The 19771-nt window shown below is 42.1% G+C and overlaps 1 protein-coding gene across 1 annotated transcript in view; it reads left to right on the forward strand.

Moving 5' to 3' along the window:
• snapc2 (small nuclear RNA activating complex, polypeptide 2) overlaps positions 1–3519 on the forward strand; it is a 4662-nt gene extending 1143 nt beyond the window's left edge. Inside the window, exons 3-6 of the mRNA XM_061031433.1 lie at positions 515–656; positions 934–1485; positions 1888–1976; positions 2233–3519. Coding sequence (XP_060887416.1) covers positions 515–656; positions 934–1485; positions 1888–1976; positions 2233–2559 — 1110 coding nt within the window. The 3' untranslated portion in view covers positions 2560–3519. The remainder of the gene's footprint in view (positions 1–514; positions 657–933; positions 1486–1887; positions 1977–2232) is intronic.
• The last annotated feature ends 16252 nt before the right edge of the window (positions 3520–19771 follow it).

Below are 19771 nucleotides of genomic sequence, written 5' to 3' on the forward strand. Positions count from 1 at the left end.
ACTGTTTCTTTATGTCTGTACACATCATCCGTCTCAGAGAGTATCAAAAAGTTAAGAAGCTTTTCAAAAACAGTCCCAAGACCATCCCCAGGTGCACGTTGGTGCTGGTTCTGTGGAAGTTGGGGCAATAGTGTCGGTGGAGGAGTTACGGAGTGTTCATCCTTTATGCACATTTTTGGAAATTAAAAATAAGAAATTACTGAATATTTGGGGCGCTGGATGGACTAGCAGTAATGTTGTGCATATCACGTACAGAGGCTATAGTCCTCGTCGCAGCGGCTGTGGGTTTGACCTCGGCCCTTTGCTGCATGCCGTCCCCCCCTCTCTCTCTCCTCCTGACACTTCCTCTCTCTCTTTTCAGGTGTCCTCTCTAATTCAGTAAATATTTGAGTCGCACTTCTGTTGTTGATGCCGGTTTTGATGTGGTTTGACATCCTTACTCCAGGTGCATCTGAGAAGATTTAAGTGTTTCTACCTGCTCAGGTGTGTGACCTTCTCTCTCTGTGTTTGTCAGATGTTGGTCGTCTCGTCCACTGAGCCGCGGACTCTGAGGAACTGTGACCCCCCTAGCATCCAGAGACAGACCTCCGATCAGAGCAGACCCGTGGGACGCACCGTTCCCCCCAGACCCATCTTCAGACGAACACCTTTAGCAGGTACGGAGCCCGCCATCCATCGAGGTGTGAAGAGTTCATGTTAGGAGACGCCTGGTCCACACTGACAGGGCAGCCAATCAGGCCTGACGTTAATCATTGAGCTGCAAATCACGCAAAACATCTGGACTGGTTTAAACAAGTTTAATATTTACGTTTTCTCGTTGTCTACATTTTTGTCTCTTCTTTGTGGATGTTTAAACATTTTTATGTCTCGTTGTTTTTCGATTTCTTCTGCTCTATGATAAAGTCATAACAGTGTAATATCCCCCCCCCCCAGGTGTGTGTCCCCCTGCCCCCCCTCTCCTGGTCCTGAAGACCCCAGCCCCCACCATGGGCCCCGCAAGGAGACTCCCAGCTCCCTCAAAAGTGTTTCTAGTCCCTCTACTCCAGGGAGAGCCATCTACAAAAACTGGAGCCTCTGCTGCCCCCTCCTGTCAGACAGCCGCTACTGCATCCCCCCAGCCTGCCTCAAAAACCCCCGTTACCCTGGTTACCGCACCTGTCACACCCAGTTCTGACTCTGCAGCCGGGGGAACGATTACTCAGAAACCCTCAGAGCAACACATCTCCAGTCCCCCCTCCTCTGCCCCCAGTCCTGCTGCCTCACCCTCTATCAGCTCCCTCATTTCAGCACCGGCTACCAAGCCCACGCCCCCCCCTCCCTCCAGCCCAGCAGCCGCCCTCCCTGCCGGGTTAGGTCGAAGCTGCAGGTTGAAGGAGGACAGTCCCAGGATTATTGGGGTGAAATGTGTGGTGGACTTTGAGCGGATCTACAGATACCTGAGTGTGATCCTGAAGCCCGACGAGGAGTGTCACCTGACCCCCATGGGTGAGTCACAGACCCCACCCTCATTGTCCTTTAACGTCTTTAATCTAGGGCCCGCTGCTGCTGCTGCTCTACCCTGATTAAAGGACGTTTGAGGACACTGAGTGTGCCCTGAGTCTCACCCCAGTCTCCCAGAATCAAACATTTTAATTCAAACTATAACTCAGCGGACTCTCAGGGAGGATCCAAAGGATTTCCTGGAGCACATGAATCACTTAAGGCAAATTTAATTGGTGCAAAGGACGACCGTTTGGACACACTGCGTCCTCCTCGGAGACAAACCCTGACCTGACTCTGAGGAAGACGCAGTGTGTCCAGGAAGTGATCAGAGGCAGAGCGTGTTTGTTTTAATTTTTTCATTCTCCTCATTTAAATAATCGCATGATATGTTTTTGTGTCCTCCAGAGGGCGCTATCATGCTGGATCTGCTGATGTCTCTGCCCGAGGAGCTTCCACAGCTCGACTGCAAAGAGCTGCAGAAACACCTGAAACAGGTAAATCTTAAAGGCAGAGTTGTTAAAGCTGCTGATGTCTTTAGGAAACACAGATGTTCTAAACGTGTTGACTCGACCTGATGAGTAATTATTTAAAGACAGACACGCTGAGTGTCCACAGATGTGCAGAATCCGAGCATCATGTTAATGGATCATGATGTAGACATACTGTCAAACATCACTTCCTGCTCGCCAGCACATCACTTCAGGTGAAAACGAGGTAGCAACTCACTGCTCTTCCTCTTGGTGTCTGCAGGTGTATCAGAGCCTCTCCTCCCCCGCTGACTCCAGGACGGCCAGAGACGTGCTCAAAGACCTGCAGGGCCAACTCAGTACTCCGACCGAGTCTCCAGCTGCTCCAGAGAGGGACGAACCCGACACTCAGCAGAACCTCACTGATGCACAGAGCGAGGGGGTCGCACCGCAGCCACAGGACGCTGAGAGCCAATCATCTGAGAGCAGCAACGCCACATCACAGCAGGACGCGGACGTTACCGGGGTCTGCCCCCCTCTCAACCCTTTCATGGTGCCTGTGAAACTTTTAAAGTGCAGAAAAGTTCCACTTCAAACTGCGTCAACGTGAAAGTTTCTTTATTTACGTTTATTGATAAAACATTTCTGATCAGAACAGAAGAACCAGACATTGGTCAGATTCATCCTGGTCTTCTTTACTGATTTTACTTAAAGGTCACATATCCTCCTCCTCTTCAGTTTAAATAAGTCTCAGAGCTCCTCAAAACATGTGAAGTTTCTTGTTCTAAATCCACTCTGATCCTGTATTTGATCATGTCTATAAACCCCTCTATTTCAGCCCTGCTCAGAACAGGCTGTTTCTGTGTCTGTACCTTTAAATATGTAAATGAGCTGTGTCTGACCACGCCCCCTCTCTGGAAGGGCTTGGGTGACTCTCTTTCTCACTCCATGTCCTATTGTTTACTGTGAGAAGGCAGACTCAGAGGGCAGAACGAACACCTAGCTGTGGGAGTGTCACCCACCTGGGGGAGGAGTTACTGCCCTTTGTGATGTCATGAAGGGAAAATCTCCAAACGGCCTGTTTCAGCACACATCTTCTGAAAAGTGGAGCAGGCAAAAGACGGAGAGGATGGACTTTTCTCATCATTGGGGGGTTTGTAGACAGACTAGAGACAAATGTTAGTGTTAGAGGAACATGGTGAAGAGGATGTTATAACGTGACCTTTAAAACTGAAACGGTGAAGCTGCTGAGTAATCAGGATGTGTAAAAATGTTTCTGCAGGTTTATTGAACTTTGGTTTCTATAAATTAATTTATTTCTGTTCCACGTCTGTAAAGTTGAACCCCAGATCACTCTGATGTTGTGTTGTTTTTGGAGGTTGCTGGACGGCTCAAACCAGAGGATTAAAAGTTTGGTCGGATTGGTCGTCTCATTTACTGAATGTGTTTATCAGAGAGTTCCTCGTTTCTGTCAGGTTATTTTTCTGTCACTTTCAGTCGGCTCGTTCTTTCAGATGAAACTGAACTGAGAAGGTTGAGTCGTCTTCATTAAAGAAAATGTAAAAGACGACACGTTTTCATTATTGATGAATCTGCAGATTGTTTCTTGATCGAGTTTTGGATCAGAGGTTCTAGATTACATCCGTGTTCAGTAGAGCTGTGCGGTTTGTGTCCACAGAGTCTCAGATGATCCAGACGAGGTTTTCACACATCGTGCAGAGTTCAGCAGCAGCTTATGGTGAGTGAATGTGTTCGTAACAATCACTATAAAGAACCAGAGAAGTGAAATGACACGTTACAGGAGTGTCTGTTTAAATGGCATCATAAAAGAACTTTAAGGCTCTGGTGGGTCAGAGAGGAGGATGTCCCCCACCCACCCACTACACAGTGTGCAGGTCAGACAGGAACACATTCAGTGAAAGACTCATCCTCCCATGATGCACCACAGAACCCCACAGGAGGTCATCAAACTCTATAACTCCTCCCTTTGAGAGTAGAACACTTATAGCTGCTTTCACACCTTGAGAAAACTCCTGAAGTATTCGTCGTCTGAATGTTTCTCTCTTCACCTGGAGTTTCTCCTCCAGCCTCTTCGTATTTATTCTGCAGAAAGTCAGAGTGATCTGATGTGAGAACGCAGCAGGATATAATCAGGAGAATTCACCTGGAGCGAGTGGGAGGGGGTGGTGACGTTTATTCCCTGTGATCGCTGCACGACCATAGACTGTCTGCACGCCACCTCTACCATCTCCGTGCTCTAATGAACCTGCTGCATTATGTTTCCTGTTCTCCAGTATGTTCTTCTCCACTCTTTAGTTCACATTGAGATTCTGTTCAACTACACGTAGCATTGATAGTCGCAGGGATAGTCTCCTGCTGTGAGGTGCATGTGTGAACAACCAGATCAGGAGAATATCTGCAGCAGTCCTCCTGAAGTTATCTGGATATTTTCAGAAGTGCAGATGTTAAAACAGCTTTAGTTCGTCTCTGGACTTCTTACTCGTAAAAAGAAATCAGTGCAGTCTGGCTGTGAACAGGTCAACCATTTCTCTCAGTCTCATGCGTGCAGTCTGTAAATATTGTTCATATATTCAGTTCCCTGAGCTCATTCTACTTTTATATTTCTATTTTGTGTTTCTATATATTTCTATATTGTGTTTCTATACATCCCCTCCCCCCCAGGATTAATAAAGTATTTCTGATTTTTGTCTCGTAAACTTTGTTGTCTCAGCTCATGCTGGTTGTGTAACGCAGAGATCACAGGACGGCGTCATCATCGTCCTGAGAGAGAGAGAGAGAGAGAGAGGACGAAGCCACTCAGGTGAAGCCAGTCAGCAATCACAGGAAGGTGGGCGGGGTCTCCAAGTAACCAGCAAGCAAGCCATGATCGACCACCAGAGGGAGCCAAAAGCTCTGAAATAGAAAAAGTACCAGGAAAACACATGGCCAGGGCCGTCACCCCTCCCCCATAAACAGAGACACACCTGTGTCATAAACATCAGACTACTGCTCAAGAAAGAGCGTCTGCCATCACATTCTCCCGACCAATGATGTGACAAATAATCAAATCAACGTTTGATTGCTGTTCTGCATGCTAGACGGAAAAGTTAGAGGGCTATGGTCAGTGACTGGTGTTGACTGACTGTAAATACAAATGTTTGAAGCCTGAGTGACGTCACCCGTCTGTTCCTGTAGGGGGCGCTGGAGTCCCATCGATGGCGGTCTCCATGCTGGAAATGCTGTCTCATCCTAACTTTCAGTCAACCTAACGACAGACTGAGAGCTGGAGCTGAGGCGGGTTTTAAACCTCCTGACAAACCGTTACACCGCGCCCACCTGTCAATCAGATCAGCTACACGCCTAATTGTGAATAACTCTTATCCTTCATCAAATCAAAACTGATGAGTCATCAAAACATTCACCCCCCCGTACAGTGTGTGTCGATCGAGACATGAGCTAATCAGACCTATTTGTTTTTTTGAACCAGGCTGTAAACATGTTAATCTCTGCTGTAAAAACAGGATTTTTAGAATGGGTGTGTATGTGACTTCCTGCAGCTAGCCTCTAGTGGACACTCGAGGAACTGCAGGATTTTACTAACGTTCACTTCATAGAACTGTCGAGCCTAAGTAAGTGCTGATGTCTCCTCCACGACTGAATGATGTAACTGGTGACGCTGGTCTGTGGTTAGTCAAGCTGAGTTCCTCTCCTGTTTGTGAATTTTTATATCTGTATGACAAGAAAGATGTCAAATGAAGCTCAGAGGTTGAATTATAGTCAGAGCTCTTTTTCACCACAAACACGTCGATCCATCGCTAACACATTCATTATATTTAGAATCTGTTATAATGGATCTCACTTCACGCTCTCTCACTTCTCCAACAAACCGTTCCAGCCACCTGATGTTTAGAATCATGTTTTATAATAACTTTTATGAGGTCCAACATTTACAACACAAGCGTTGGCATATTTAACCACTTCCTTAAGGTCCTCTGAGATTACATTATTGCCTTTGATAAAATCAATTTCTTCATGTGGACACACGCAGTCATAATGATTAAAACAAAGTTAAAGAATAACCTGAATGCTGTGATTACAGAAAGCTCAAAGATAAAGAGAGGAGCAGCAGTAGGATGCGTCACGCCATCAATTACTCTGTGATGTGGTCGCTTCTCGACCTCTTTCAGAAAGGTGGTGTGTGCAGCGTGTGATGGCTGCAGCCGGCGCCATCATGGCGTTCATGTGTTTGATGCACAGAGTTCCTTTTGTCAGCCTCATAGAGACCCCATCTCCTCCTCATGTTCTCCTCTCATGTCGTTAGTGATGTGGATTTCCGTTGTTGATGATATGTTGGATGAAGAAATTCGCCGTTGAGACTGACTTGCTTTCAAACAAAATAGTTTATTAAGAAGATACAGAATCACTGAACACGTCTGCTCAGGAGAGACAAGAAGCCAATATCGATCTCTCCCGAACATACACTGAGAATGCTATTCATACACAATGTCACAGGACACATGAGGACATCTGTTTGTTTTTTAGGACAACCCCTCTTACTTCAACAGCAGGGTTTCTGTCTTAGTCATATGCATGTCATAAACTTAAAGGACAACACAGGTCACAGATACAATCTCTTGTCCAGATGTCCCTGGGCAACCCTCTGGACATAAGGGTCCATTTGTTCACATTCCACTGTGGGGATCCTAGCTTAGATCTAGGCATTTCCTGCACTCATCCTCATCCTGCGAACAACACCTCTAAACAACCATTCCACTAAAGGAAACCCCTTTAACAGATGTGTGCAGTATACACTTATAATATCTCTGTCCTAGATATTTAAGACACTTCATTAGTCTGAGAAACCTACAGAGCAGCTTTAATGATCTGATTTATCTGATACTGACGTTAAAAACATTCACAGCTGCTGTCTCTTTATGGCCCCCCTCCCCACGTGCCCTTTTCTTCTGATTGGCCAGCTCTCTGGAAACTCTCTGGGGGGGGGGGCAGAATGCTGCAGGGCTGCCAGGGGAGGGCTGCTCTCCAGTTCTGGGAGAAGAGAGTCTATGTAAGAGGTTTCAGCGGTTTACGTAGAGGCTTGAAGCCATCTGGTGAAATTCTTGGTTTCATATCGGGAACTATGGCGTGATTTACAGAACAAGCCGTTTAGCGCCCTCTGCAGACTCATCCTGGGATTACTCCAAAATACATTTACCTCATGATCTGAAACTTTGACCACGTTTAGTTTGGGTACCCAGCATTGTAGCACTGTATGTGAGTTTATAAACAGGGATCAGCAGAAGAGGGCGACTTTATTAAAGGCCATGAATAAATATTTTTGAATGTCTTTCTTCATGAATGACATAAAGAAGAATGGATAAAAAGTCAAAATGAATCCATGTAAATAAACTTTGATCCCTTTTCACTTCACAAACTGTTTGCCCAATACCTCTCAGGATGGCGTGTTTATCAGAAAGCGGGTCTTTAATTGACGTGCAGAAACAAAAACATCTTTGTAAACAGATGATGCTTTTCAAACCTGCACAACACTCCTGAAAATAATTTTTCAACCCAACGTTACCCCGATACCCGGGCACTGAGAGTTTTCTGTGAGGAACTTGCCATGCCTGGTTTTGCTGATTCATGGTCAACTCGTCACATATGTTTGCGTGTTCTGGCGAAGAACAGGGCGAGCAAAAGTGTTTGTGTGTTTGTGTGACGACAATCATTTTCTACAGAGGTGAACCACCATCTCTGGTATCACTAACTTCAGTTCCTGATTAGACACTTTATGACCTGACAGTTGAACATTTTGCGTAACTGCAAAATAAAGTCGTAGCTTCCGTTTCTGGTGAAACAAAACTCAACCCTTCCTGGTTCTAACTCATAGTAAGACCCCTCTGTAAATATTAAGGGGCGTGTCTTCTGGGAATTCTTTCCCAATAAACAAAACTTCAGCTCTGTGAGTTATTACACATCAGAGGCAATAAGTTACACCTGGAGCTTTTGTGGGATCCAGATAAACAATGCCCTTTGACCAGCAATAACTGGACGGATACTTCAACTGTGGAGAGTTTATTTTTGGACTGTTTGCTTTGGCTGCCTGAAACGCCCCATCGCCTCCTCGCTCTACCACCGCAACAGAAATATAAGTCTTAGGCACATATACAGATATGGGTTAGGTGGTTAATATATATATCTATACATGTGTATTTTATAACCATTAGTTGCAGATAAACTCCTGCACACTTATTGTACAAAAAAGTTGATGTTTTTTTTTGTTGTAATTTAGACGGTGCTCTCTCTCTTCCTCTTTAGGTTAAAAATATGAGATTTTTTGTTAAAGCTTTGTTTCTTTTTGATGCGATCGGTCATTAAAATCACAGAGATCGTGTTGAAAAGTATCAAAGTTTCAAAATGCATAACCTCCTAATAATCTCTCCAGAAGCTCAAAAACATCTGTTCTTTAAAAATAAAAATAATCAAGAAATAAAAAATGTTTTTAAAGAAGTGCAAAGTCCAGATATTTGTAGGCTATTAAATTGAAACATAAATAGCTTCAATAAATATCCATGTAATTGCCCCTTTCTGCATTCATACAATAATATATCAATAGTCATTCATAATTTGTCCGGCTCAATACCGCACAAGACAGCCAATCAGAGCAGACGATACTGGTCTGTTAAATACCTCACTTTTCTTTTTAAGGCTGGACGCCAAATTCCCAGCTTTACGAAATTAAAGTAAGGCGGCTGTGACTCTGTGGTAGAGTCTGTCGTCTCTTAACCGTTGGGTCCGATGTGTCCGTGGACAAGACACTTAACCCCAAGTTCCTTCCACTGCTTCGGCTGCAGCGTATGAATGGATGAATTAATACTGATGGACTCTTTACTCAGAAACCTCTACCATCAGTGTGTGAATGTGTATGAATGGATGAGTTAATACTGATGGAGTGTCTGAATGTGTATGAATGGATGAGTTAATACTGATGGAGTGTCTGAATGTGTATGAATGGATGAGTTAATACTGATGGAGTGTCTGAATGTGTATGAATGGATGAGTTAATACTGATGGACTCTTTACTCAGCAGCCTCTGCCATCAGTGTGTGAATGTGTAGGTTTGACCTGCGGTATAAAAGAGCTTTGAGTAGTCAGAAGACTAAAAAAGAAATAAACAAGCTCAAGTCCATTTACCGTAACTGTTTATTGTTTCACTGAGAACAGTGAAAGAAAACAGCCTGATATTGGACACTTTTTAAGGAGAGATCTGAGCCTGCTTCCTTTCATGATGTATTTGCAGCCATGATATTCGTGTTTTTACTGATACTGGTGTTAACGTGTTCATTTTAAGGTTAATTTGCCTCAAACAGCATCCTTACCTCGTGCAAACTGCAGTTCTTCTAAGAAATATTACAAAGTTGTGGTCATGAAACATGCAGGTTTCATGAATCCAAAATCACAGACCTTTAGTCGGTACCTTCAAAGGTCTCCAGCACCTCTTTGTTATAATTATATTATATAGAGCAACCAAACGAGACCAGAGTAGTTTAAAAATGAATCATTCAACTTAAAGTAAACAGGTGCCACATGAAGATGATTGGTAATTGTATTTCCTTAAAGTAAAATATTTCAGGGGAGATTTATTTCCAAAGTCTTTCATTTCATGAACACATTTGTTGACCTCTCGCTTCATTCTAGGTGTTGTCGTCTTTAACATCCTCAGCAGTGACGCAAACTGATGCTAATCACTACATGGTTAAAGGACTATAAAACAGACGAAGGGACACACACACACACACACACACACACACACACACACACACACACACACAGGAAAGGTGTGTGAGTGGAATAAAATTCAGTCAAGGTCAAATGTTTAATACCACACTGCGTGTTCTTATCTGAAGAAATCATATCTGTGATGTATCCTCGCCTGCCTGACATCATTTGAGTAGAGCTGGCCGAGCGTGTCCAGTGTAGCAGTAAATCAAAACTTATTTAACGTATTTGTTAAATGTTCTGACAATTTGGACTCATTGAGCACTGACACACACACCAGGGAGGTTTCAGCTGCTGGAATGGATCGGGGGATGGCGCTTTCTTCAACTTTTGTGATTATTTTCTTTGCACTCATCTGCTCTTCCTCTGCTGACAGAACTGCTTACGGTAAGATAATATATAAGACAATATATTTAAAAAAGTGACCTCCCCTTTCATTGAGTTCATTGTAGTAAAATGTATTCATTAAATATTTCATTAATCCTGGAGGGAAACTGCAGTGTTAGAGTGTTAAATTGGCCAAATCACATAAATCACATAAATCCCATGTGAGGTAAGAAATACAAATAATTACAAAACTAAAACTATAACTTGAAGTTTATGAGTAAATATTGCCAATTTAATAATAATTTTGATATTTCCAGATTTCCATAACTCTTGGACAGGGCAAAGATACAAAAACACAAAATCTGCTAAATCTTGTTGTTGGTAAATTTCACCTACATGTGGTCATATCCAGGATTTTATAAATATTCAGGTCGTCAAGTGGTGAAGGTGGTGTTAATGTTGCCTGTTAAAATATCTAAGATTCATTCAGTTTTTCTAAAATTCTACATTGATTTAAATACTTTTTGTCGTTGAGCGTCATAACATGATGATTTAAAAACTTTGTACTAAGATTGCTTTCAAGTCAATTGGTGGTATTTAGTTTTTTAAATGTTTTATTTGTTTTTCTGATTTTTAGAATAGGGCTTCATGACTTAAAATGATTGGGATCTCATTAAAAACTTTCAAATGCATGATTAACTCTGAGATTCAACATGGAAACTCCAATTCAAGTCTGAAAATTCCCAAGAAAAGGGTATTACCTTTTACTTACAATCAATTCCTTGCTTAGAAACCTTGTTCCTTTGTCAACTAAAGCTCTTGTGCTAGCGACATAACCTTGATCAATCCCATAGTTCTCTGATTTTCCAGTCTTGACACCAACAAGCTAACTATCTTACTGAAAGAAGTCATCTAGAGAACCAAAAAGAAATCCATGAAAGAATATGAATAAAATGGATTGCAATTTCATAACAATAAGTGAACAAGTTGGACATTTTTTTATTTTGGGGCAGTAAGCAGTGAGTTCTATCTACAGACCAAAGAGCTTACTAAGTTCACAACTGCATACGTTTAAAGTATCTTCTGAAGAGCTTGTCTACTGTAAAATAACATGATTCCATTTTGGTAAAAATGTAAATTGCAAATTTAAGCACGTAAAGAGAATGTCAACAAAAGATTACGATTCGGGTTCAAAATCTTTATTTTCCCACAAGGAGAAATGTGTTTTGCAGCAGGACCACACAGAAAAATAAAAAAGTAATAATATAGATTTAGGTAACAAAAAAATGGTTTAAAACAAAGAAAACAAAGAGGACTAGATAAACTTACCATATTCAAACTTTTTCCACAACAGCGATTAAGAGTGTGTCAACTGATGGCAATCCCACATCTCAGAAACATGAGAAAAATGAGGTGATGAATGAGTTGTCAAGTGGAACTACTGAGGGCACCCGAAATAATAATCAGCCAAGAGAGGGCACCCCCACAACTGATCAGCCTACCACAACTAATCAGCCTACCACAACTGAGGCAACAAGTGTAACTACTGAGGGCACCACCACAACTGATCAGCCTACCACAACTGAGGCAACAAGTGTAACTACTGAGGGCACCACCACAACTAATCAGCCTACCACAACTGAGGCAACAAGTGTAACTACTGAGGGCACCACCACAACTGATCAGCCTACCACAACTGATGCAACAAGTGTAACTACTGAGGGCACCACCACAACTAATCAGCCTACCACAACTGAGGCAACAAGTGTAACTACTGAGGGCACCACCACAACTGATCAGCCTACCACAACTGATGCAACAAGTGTAACTACTGAGGGCACCACCACAACTGATCAGCCTACCACAACTGATGCAACAAGTGTAACTACTAAGGGCACCACCACAACTGATCAGCCTACCACAACTGATCAGCCTACCACAACTAATCAGCCTACCACAACTGAGGCAACAAGTGTAACTACTGAGGGCACCACCACAACTGATCAGCCTACCACAACTGAGGCAACAAGTGTAACTACTAAGGGCACCACCCCAACTGATCAGCCTACCACAACTAATCAGCCTACCACAACTGAGGCAACAAGTGTAACTACTGAGGGCACCACCACAACTGATCAGCCTACCACAACTGATGCAACAAGTGTAACTACTGAGGGCACCACCACAACTGATCAGCCTACCACAACTGATGCAACAAGTGTAACTACTGAGGGCACCACCACAACTGATCAGCCTACCACAACTGATGCAACAAGTGTAACTACTGAGGGCACCACCACAACTGATCAGCCTACCACAACTGATGCAACAAGTGTAACTACTGAGGGCACCACAACAACTGATCAGCCTACCACAACTGATGCAACAAGTGTAACTACTGAGGGCACCACCACAACTGATCAGCCTGCCACAACTGAGGCAATAAGTGTAACTACTGAGGGCACCACCACAACTGATCAGCCTACCACAACTGATCAGCCTACCACAACTGATGCAACAAGTGTAACTACTGAGGGCACCACCACAACTGATCAGCCTGCCACAACTGATGCAACAAGTGTAACTACTGAGGGCACCACCACAGCTGATCAGCCTACCACAACTGATGCAACAAGTGTAACTACTGAGGGCACCACCACAACTGATCAGCCTGCCACAACTGATGCAACAAGTGTAACTACTGAGGGCACCACCACAACTGATCAGCCTACCACAACTGATGCAACAAGTGTAACTACTGAGGGCACCACCACAACTGATCAGCCTACCACAACTGATGCAACAAGTGTAACTACTGAGGGCACCACCACAACTGATCAGCCTACCACAACTGATGCAACAAGTGTAACTACTGAGGGCACCACCACAACTGATCAGCCTGCCACAACTGATGCAACAAGTGTAACTACTGAGGGCACCACCACAACTGATCAGCCTACCACAACTGATGCAACAAGTGTAACTACTGAGGGCACCACCACAACTGATCAGCCTGCCACAACTGATGCAACAAGTGTAACTACTGAGGGCACCACCACAACTGATCAGCCTGCCACAACTGATGCAACAAGTGTAACTACTGAGGGCACCACCACAACTGTTCAGCCTGCCACAACTGATGCAACAAGTGTAACTACTGAGGGCACCACCACAACTGATCAGCCTACCACAACTGATGCAACAAGTGTAACTACTGAGGGCACCACCGCAACTGATCAGCCTGCCACAACAGATGCAACAAGTGTAACTACTGAGGGCACCACCGCAACTGATCAGCCTGCCACAACTGATGCAACAAGTGTAACTACTGAGGGCACCACCGCAACTGATCAGCCTACCACAACTGATGCAACAAGTGTAACTACTGAGGGCACCACCGCAACTGATCAGCCTGGCACAACTGAGGCAACAAGTGTAACTACTGAGGGCACCACCACAACTGATCAGCCTACCAGAACTGATGCAACAAGTGTAACTACTGAGGGCACCACCGCAACTGATCAGCCTGGCACAACTGAGGCAACAAGTGTAACTACTGAGGGCACCACCGCAACTGATCAGCCTGGCACAACTGATGCAACAAGTGTAACTACTGAGGGCACCACTGCAACTGATCAGCCTGGCACAACTGAGGCAACAAGTGGAACTACTGAGGGCACCACCACAACTGATCAGCCTACCACAACTGATGCAACAAGTGTAACTACTGAGGGCACCACCGCAACTGATCAGCCTACCACAACAGATGCAACAAGTGTAACTACTGAGGGCACCACCGCAACTGATCAGCCTGCCACAACTGATGCAACAAGTGTAACTACTGAGGGCACCACCGCAACTGATCAGCCTGGCACAACTGAGGCAACAAGTGTAACTACTGAGGGCACCACCGCAACTGATCAGCCTACCACAACTGATGCAACAAGTGTAACTACTGAGGGCACCACCGCAACTGATCAGCCTGGCACAACTGAGGCAACAAGTGGAACTACTGAGGGCACCACCACAACTGATCAGCCTACCACAACTGATGCAACAAGTGTAACTACTGAGGGCACCACCGCAACTGATCAGCCTACCACAACTGATGCAACAAGTGTAACTACTGAGGGCACCACCGCAACTGATCAGCCTGGCACAACTGAGGCAACAAGTGGAACTACTGAGGGCACCACCACAACTGATCAGCCTGCCACAACTGAGGCAACAAGTGGATCTACTGAGGGCACCCCCACAACTGATAAGCCTGGCACAACAGATGCAACTAGTGGAACTACTGAGGGCGCCCCCACAACTGATAAGCCTGGCACAACTGAGGCTACAACTGTACCTCCAACTACACCACCTATCAATCCAACAACTCGTGAGCCTTTAATTTGCCAAAACGGAGGAATTGACAATGGTCACAACTGCTCATGTCTCATTGGATTTAATGGACCTGTTTGTGAACATGTTGAAGTTACTGTTGCGCCAGGTAAATTAAATAACTATAGTAAATTAATGTTAAATCATGTATGTTTTTTAAAGACAACATTATTTTAACTTTATTCTTCACTGATATTTAATGAAACATTTCTATGTCCATACAGATACAATCAACAGAACAGTTGTGGTTAATATGGACATCAATGAGGAATATATTGATGAATATGAGGATGTGGCATCAGAGGAATACAAAGAATTTGTTGGAAACTTCACCAGCCAGGTGAGATACATGGATACAGAATATTAGTCTGAAGAAGCATAAACAATAACAGGACATCCGTCCATTTAAAGAGAACTAAAGGATTATTCTCCAAAGAGATGTCTAATTGGATTTACCCTAAATGTTTTATTTATATCACAGTGTATTTTGTTCTTGTATTAAATGAAAGGAAAACACAATAATATGACCTAAACAAATATCATGAAAATATTGATATTTTATTATTTCACTATTTTCAGATGGAAGAATATTACAAAACAAGGATAGAAAACGTTAAAGAAGTGGTGGTCATAAGTGTCAGGTGATGTATTTTTAGAATCGATTTTAAAACTGTTATTAAAACAACTGGTTTTGGTGGCAAATCTTCTCCTCCTTAAGATTGTTTCTCTTGTTCCTTTATAGCCGAGGAAGCCCATTGGGCAGATTATCAACCAACACTGTGGAGGTGAATAATTTAAATAACATTGCCAATAGTTCAGAGAGAAGATCAAATAAAATGTAACTGGGTTTTTTTCATACCATTTCAGATACAATTAAGGGCTGAAGGCACAGATCTCACACCAACAAGACTCGGGTAAGTAGAGAATAAAATGTCAAATTACATAAAGATGTACTGGACTGTCTTATGGCTGTATCACAAGTTGACTTTGATATAAGAAGTTTTTACGTCACTCAGGGCATTTGATCTCAATTACCACGCCTGTCTCATCTGGAAAATGTATGTCTGCTTTATCAATAGGTGTCAGCTTTTACAGATACAGTATATGTATTATCAAATGAGACAACAAATCCAGCTGTACTGCTTATTCTACCAGCAGTGTCAACAGTTACATTCAACTAGATTTAAAATGCTTCGGTGTCTCACCTTGAAGCTGGTTCATCATCATCTGACTTATTGCAACTTAAAATATAATTTATTTTTAACAATATTTAACCAGGAAACAATAAAACAAATGAGATTGTAAAGACACTAAAAATAGACAGAGCGTCCCAATAATCTCAGCAACATTTCATGTTTTGAATTGTGTTATTTGTTGCATTTTTTAAATATTTTCTTTTAAAACCAACTGAAACTGACATATTGAATTCTCTCCCCATCAGTGTTAACGTCAAACATGATGTCATCCTGGCAATTCCAAATAACCCTGGTTATGAGGATAAATATGTAAATAATACTGAAAAAATTACGGAGGCTGTTGGTAACCTTGTTGGCTGCACTCGAGGTAAGAGAGACATTTCCCAATAGTGCGTGCACATGAAAACACAAGATTAGAAAAAAAACAATTCTTTGTGAGGATTTTGAGCTTGTGATAAGGATAAGGAAAGTCCAACTAGTAGTGGTTGATGTGCACACACAAATGTGGAGGTAGCTACCTTGATGTGACTTTGTTGCATAGCTGATGGTTTGTATCCTGAAGTTTGGCATTTTTACTCGATCTTTTCTGGTTTTTGGTGCCAGAAGGAACTGTATTTGGAAAAGGGGGTGGAGCTGGGGAGGAGCGAGGGAAACCCTTGCTCTTCTTGCTAAGTCTTCAGCAACAGATACCTCAGAAAGCAAGGTGCACCTGTAATGTTAGTGTTTGTGATATTAAGTTGGACTCTAAACAAAATGTGTTTACTTTAAAAAATAAATAGCTGAGTCCTCAGAAAGTAAATCGGACATTAGGCAAGATATTTTTCAGGTCACCATTGTAGCAGCTTGTCAGTCACAGGTAGCCCCTCTAACTCCTCGCCTGCTTTCTGGTCTCTTTGACTCTAAATCTTACCATTATTTATTAAATGAACATGAAATTGTTTTGAAGAAGACTTGAAACCGGAGATTGAGATCATGAACTCAAAAAACAGACTCAGAACCAGTTTTTTCCACAGGCAGTGACATGCCTTACCGTCCATCTGTGTGTGCTGAAAATGACAGGAGCTGCTAAACTGTTTCTCGTTGTTTTTATAGCAATGACAATAAAGATATATTCTATTCTATTCTAGGAAAATGTTTACTGAGGGAATAAATCACCTGACTATAGAAACATTTTATCATAGACTTCTACACAATCTGAATTCTGTTTACAACCAGTGGAGACGCCTCCTCTTGGACATTGAAGAAAATTAATAATGATGGTGTCATCTTTTGAGAACCATTCTATTAGATAGTAGGGGGAAAAAACATGTTGATTAGGGTTGGAGAACTTGTTGGTGCTGTGATACAAGCATGAGTAAATAAACGGCTGATACAAGAAATTTGAAAAATAATAATTATGTAAATTCACACAATTTTAATAAACTGATTGTTATCTTTTTGTTTTTTAATGTTCAGACTGTCCGAGTTTTGATGTCACAGTGAAGCCGACAGTGGAAACTACAGAACCAGATCTTCAATGTCAGTATCTCCATAACTCCTGTATTTGTTTGAAAATGTGTATGTGTGTGTGTGTGTGTGTGTGTGTGTGTGTGTGTGTGTGTGTGTGTGTGTGTGTGTGTTAAGCTTAAAAGAATGACTCAAAGGATATGTTAACAATTTAAATTCCTTTGAGAATCTTCTTTATAGACTCAGCATGTGACATAATTTGAATATTATTTGATTGGAAAGTGAGTTTCATTGTTCAGGTTCCACAACATAGAATGAAACATGTTGCTCATGGTTTGTAGCTTTCTTCTAGTTTTCAATTCTAGCCCCTTATTTGTTTTAAACATGAACAGAGTAATTTACAAAAACACAAAACTCTCAGCCATGAACTGGCTAACAGAATTAGCATAATTTTAACTTATTACTAAACATACTCAACAAACATCACCACATGCACTCGTACTTCCAGACATATGTTTCCTCTGTGGAGGCAGCCTCACGCTCGTGTGGTCTGCTGCTCTGATCCATCTTTATAAACAGTCAATGCTCTGATCCAGTGACGCTGCATGACTCGCTCTTTATGGCTCAGTTCATGGGACATGTCTCTCTGCTGCCTCCTTTTGAGTGGTGGTGTGTAATGCGTTCATTTTTCCAGCGCCCATCGAAGCTCCTATCTCTTTTATTGAAGAGGAGCAAATGAGCAAATGATAACGCAGGTCAATGGCGGCCCTGAGCGCTGGACCAGAGCGAGCACTCAAGACCAGAAACACGTCACAAATCAGTAACTTTAGACACGCAGAACGGTTTTAAATCTATGTTTTTATTGCAGATTATACTTTTTATACAATAACTACACAAAATGTACTTTGCAGTTCAGACGATATTAAAAACTGATTTTAAAAATCTTATCCGTGCTAAATGGTTGAGTCGCCCTAGTGCCCTCTATTGACCAGCCGCCACTGCTTCAGATATTTAAATATTACATTTAATAATAAACAGAGGTAATGTATCTAGGACATGGTGGTATTTCTTTAACGTGTCCTGCTGGTGTTATAAAGAAGCCATAACTGTTTTTGCATGCACACTGCTTATCGAGTGTTTTCATCCTCTTCTTCTTCTTCTTCTTGTCTTTCACCAGCGGCCTGTGAAAGGCTGAATAAGGATGCAGATGTGACTGATTTCTACCAGGCTGCGGAGGTTAATAATAAGGTAGAATGTGTGACTGCCTGCCATCCGAAACACGACAAGCATAAAACATGCTACAACAAGGGCGTGTGCAAAGTGTTTAAAGCCACCGGGCCGCTCTGCCAGTAAGTTTTACTCCGCTGTCACACAGTCCTGTTTCTGTCTCCCTCTGCTGCATTGTTTCATGTTGATATTTTTATTTTTACGTCTGATGAAAGAGGATCTTGTTAAATGGATAATACTTTAAGCAATGAGCAGCTGATTTTAACACTTTGAAAACCTCATGTGGAGCTTGTTGTTGCTTTGTTAGCATAGCTAGGTATCCCAGGATGCTTTGAGCAGCACCCTCATGTTTAGTTTAAACATGGAGATTAAATATAATAATTTAAAAATATTTTTTACATTTAAGATATTTGAATTAACATGATCAGTGCCAGATATTTTTATCACATGATCTAATTCCCGCCTTCTTATCTGTTTGATCAGAGGAGGTCTCTTTAGTTTAACGTTCTTCTTCTTCCTCTTTCAGGTGTGTGGACGTGTCCTCCACCTGGTACCTGAGCGATGACTGCACACTGCCCATACATAGGACGGCGTTCTATGCCGGGCTGAGTGTGACGCTCACTGTTCTCTTGGTGATGGTGGGAGTCCTGGCGGCGTTCGTGTTAAGGAACAAACAGAGGAGGTGAGATTCTCACCGGTGGTAAAATGTTCCTACACTTTAGCTTTAGCTTAGCTGTCCTGATGTTATTTTCATCAAAATTTTAAATAAATTGAAAGAAGTGCCTCTAAAACATAATGCAAACTAAATGTTCTAATTGAAGGTAAACTTCAAATGATGAATGTCCAAGATTTATGAGTTTGAGATTATTTTTATACCAAATTTATTTTAAAAAGTTGAACATACAGTACAAAAAAATTATTTTGGGATTGTTAATTTTTTTGTATTAACTCACTTGTCTGTTTTATCGATGAGATTATGATTCTCTGTTTTTAGTCAATGCAGGGAGTGAATAATGTTACCCAATAAATATGACAGGGAACCCAGGAAGAGATGTTTAACATATTTAACCCCTTCAGCTTCCTGGTTGGGCATCACGTACACAATCATTTAAAACTATCCAGTTTATCCAGCAATTGGTCCTTTTTTCAACTTGATCAAAAATACTTTTAGGAGCTCTCAGAGACATTATTGTCGTGCTATTGCCTTGATGAAGTTTCCTTCATATAAGTTTAACAAAAGCTCTTTATGTTTTACTTTTCAGGTTGTTCAGCATTTTATGATCAATCAAACTTATTTGTATAGTACCAATTCATAAAAAAAAGTTTTCTCAAGAAAGTAACAGCTTTCAATTATTTTATTTCATTTTCTACATTTTCAACTATTTCTTATTGCATTTCAGTTTTCAGCATTTCAACGCATTTTCTGCAAGGAAATGCAATTTTTCTAGTTCTGTTAAATTTTAC

This window comes from Labrus mixtus, chromosome 23, assembly GCF_963584025.1.
Source record: "Labrus mixtus chromosome 23, fLabMix1.1, whole genome shotgun sequence".
NCBI lineage: Eukaryota > Metazoa > Chordata > Actinopteri > Labriformes > Labridae > Labrus > Labrus mixtus.